Source organism: Calidris pugnax, unplaced genomic scaffold (assembly GCF_001431845.1).
Source record: "Calidris pugnax isolate Ruff unplaced genomic scaffold, ASM143184v1 scaffold602, whole genome shotgun sequence".
Lineage (NCBI taxonomy): Eukaryota > Metazoa > Chordata > Aves > Charadriiformes > Scolopacidae > Calidris > Calidris pugnax.
Window position 1 is genome coordinate 34649 of NW_015091310.1, and position 2916 is coordinate 37564.

General features: G+C 61.5%; 1 protein-coding gene across 1 annotated transcript in view; it reads right to left on the reverse strand.

Annotated features, from left to right (window-relative positions):
- Positions 1–16: 16 nt before the first annotated feature.
- The window catches only part of LOC106899177, a 5591-nt gene continuing 2691 nt past the window's right edge, over positions 17–2916 (reverse strand). Inside the window, exons 2-3 of the mRNA XM_014960885.1 lie at positions 2457–2906; positions 17–1950 (exon numbers count right to left, since the gene is read on the reverse strand). Coding sequence (XP_014816371.1) covers positions 1794–1950; positions 2457–2906 — 607 coding nt within the window. The 3' untranslated portion in view covers positions 17–1793. The remainder of the gene's footprint in view (positions 1951–2456; positions 2907–2916) is intronic.

The following is a 2916-nucleotide window of genomic DNA, read 5'->3' on the forward strand; positions in this document are numbered from 1 at the left end:
CCGGGGGTGGGGGGGTACGGGGGTGCCCCTGGCCATTCCCTCCAGCCAGTGTCCCCCCAAAATCCCAGGGGAGGACCGCTGGGCTTCCAGCCCCACAAGGAATTCCAGCTTCCAGTTGGTTTTCCCTCCCCAGACCTCGCTGTGGTTGGGAGCTCTGGAGTCACCAGCTTTGATTTATTGTCACTGGGGGGGTTTGTTTGCCCCCGGGCACCCCCAGCCCCTCCACCCTGCCCACCCTGGGGAGGGGACCCAAACTCCAGACCCAGCCTCTGCTTTTACCACCCCAGGATGGGGCAAAAAGGGCTCTTCCAAGCCCGGACAAGGTGCTCCCAAGGGTGAAGGATGAAGGGGGGGCTGGGTGGTGATGGTGCTGGCCCCCCCGGCGGGATGGGGCCGGGGTTCGTTTGTTGGGGGTTCATTTTTGAAACCCTCAGGGGAGCCCCAGGAGCCCAGTTCATCCCTTCGGGGGCGGCAAAGCTGTCGGCACTCGGGGTTAGCGGCGGAAAAAGGGAGCCCCCCCGGGAAAAAAAGCTCTTCCCGGGAGGAGGGAAGGGGTGCAGGGGGGTGCTGGGGGTGGGAAGGATGGGGCACCCCCCCGGGCACGGGGCTGGGCACAAGCGGTGGCACCAGGGGCTGCTGTGTGATGGTAGAGCTGTGGGGTTAGGGTATAGAGCACTGCCTGGGGTTATGGGCATCGTGTGGGTGATGGCATCATGTGTGTGTGATGGCGTCACGTGTGATGGCATCATGTGTAATGGCATCACGTGTGTGATGGCATCGTGTGTGCAATGGCATAGTGCATGTGGTGGCATCATGTGTGTGATGGCATCACATGAGCAATGGCTTCGCATGGGCAATGGTATCGCGTGTGCGACAGCATTGTGTGTGCGATGGCATCACGTGTGTGATGGTATCACATGTGTAATGTCATCATGTGCATGATGGTATTGCATGTGTGATGGCATCGTGTGCGTGATGGCATCGTGTGTGTGATGGCATCACATGTGCAATGGCATAGTGCACGTGGTGGCATCATGTGTATGACAGCATCACGTGTGCAATGGCATCACAGGTGCAATGGCTTTGCATGTGCAATGGCACATCACGCGTGTGGGTGGGCATTGCGTGTGTAACGGCATCATGTGTGTGCGAGGGCATTGTCTCCATGATGGTATCACGTGTGCAATGGCATCACGTGCAATGGCATTGTGTGTGCAATGGTATCGCACGCGCAATGGAATTGCATGTGTGATGGCATCTTGCGTGTGATGGCATCACATGTGCAATGGCATCACGTGTGTGATGGCATCGTGTGCATGATGGAATTGCATGTGTGATGGCATCATGTGTGCAATGGCATTACTTGTGCAGTGACATTGTGTGTGTGATGGCATCACATCTGGAATGGCATCATGTGTGTGACACTATCACACGTGCGATGGCATCACGTGTTCCATGGCACCACCTGTGCGATGGCATCGTGTGTGTGATGGCATTGCACGTGCGATGGCATGACATGGCATGACATGTTCGATGGCATCACATGTTCGATGGCATCACATGTTCGATGGCATGACGTGTTCGATGCCATCACCCTCCCGTCCCCCCATGGCACTGCCAGCTCCAGCCCCAGCCCAAGTCTTGTTGTCCCCCCCCATATGGTCTAAGTCTCAACCCTGGGCATCAGGTAGAGGAGCCGGGACCCCCCAAAAGCCAGGATGAGGAGGTGTGTTGGGGTCCTACCAGCAAGCGGGGCCAGGCGTGGGGTGGCAGTGGGGCCTGTCCCCGCTGTCCTAGGGCTGGGCGGTGGCAGCGGTGACCCGGGTGGCCGAGCTCTGCAGGCGCTGGCTCAGCTCCGCGTGGAGGCGGTGGGAGGTGGCATCCAGGGTCTGGGCCAGGTGGCTGGTGAGACGTAGCATGTGGGCCACCACGCGAACCCCCTTCCACAGCCTGGAGGTGGGGAGTGGGGGGGAAAAGCAGGCTCAGTGTCCCCTGTGTCCCCACCGACCTCCCCATCGTGGGGTGTGGAAGGAGATGGTGCAGCACCGAGGGTCCCCAACCCCAGAGAGGAGGTTCCTCAACCCCAGAGAGGAGGTTCCTCAACCCCTCCATCCTGGAGAACATGGTCCATCGTCACGTTGTGGCTCAGCTGAGCTGGGTCACTGGTTTAGGAGTGACAGCCCCCCACTCCTGACACCCCCCAACTCCTGACACCCCCCCCTGCCCTCAGGGGACCCCTCACCGTGGTGGGTTTAGGGCATGGACACCTACATGGACGTTAACAGCAGTGGTTTGCTGAGCATCCAACCCCCACGTGTCACCTGAGAGCCACCACGATGGCTGTGGGACCCTTGGGGACACCCAGCACCCCCCTCCCAGGGTGTCATCCCATGGGTGTTGGGGCACCAGCTCCACGGAGCATCTCCCCTGGTCCATCCCCTCCCCATGGCACCCACTTCTCCTTCTTCTCGGCCGTCCGCGGGTGGTCCACCTTGGCCACGTGAGCCTCCAGCTCCCTGCGGACGTTGTCCAGGCTCTCCTGGAATTCCAGGTTGGCCCCGCGGATGGCGGGCAGCGCCTCGGTGATGATGTCCTGGTAGCGGGTCCCGTTGTCCTCTTGGGTGGCCGCCTCCTCCACCTCCCTCAGGCTGGCCTTGGTGTCCTGCAAGAGGTTCTTGAGATGATCCAGCTCACGGCGAGAGGCAGAGGAGGAGGAGGAGGGCAGCCCGCGGGGGCTGCAGGGGCTGGGGGTGTGGAAGGTGATGCCGCAGCGCTGGGGGTCCGGGGGGGGGTCCCCATCCTGGTGCCCCAACTCCTCCGTCCTGACGCTGGGTGTCACCTCCTCGGGTCCCCCCTGGGAGGTTGGGGGGGGGACGAGGACACAGAGCCCCACCAGCAGCCACCAGCTGAGCCCCC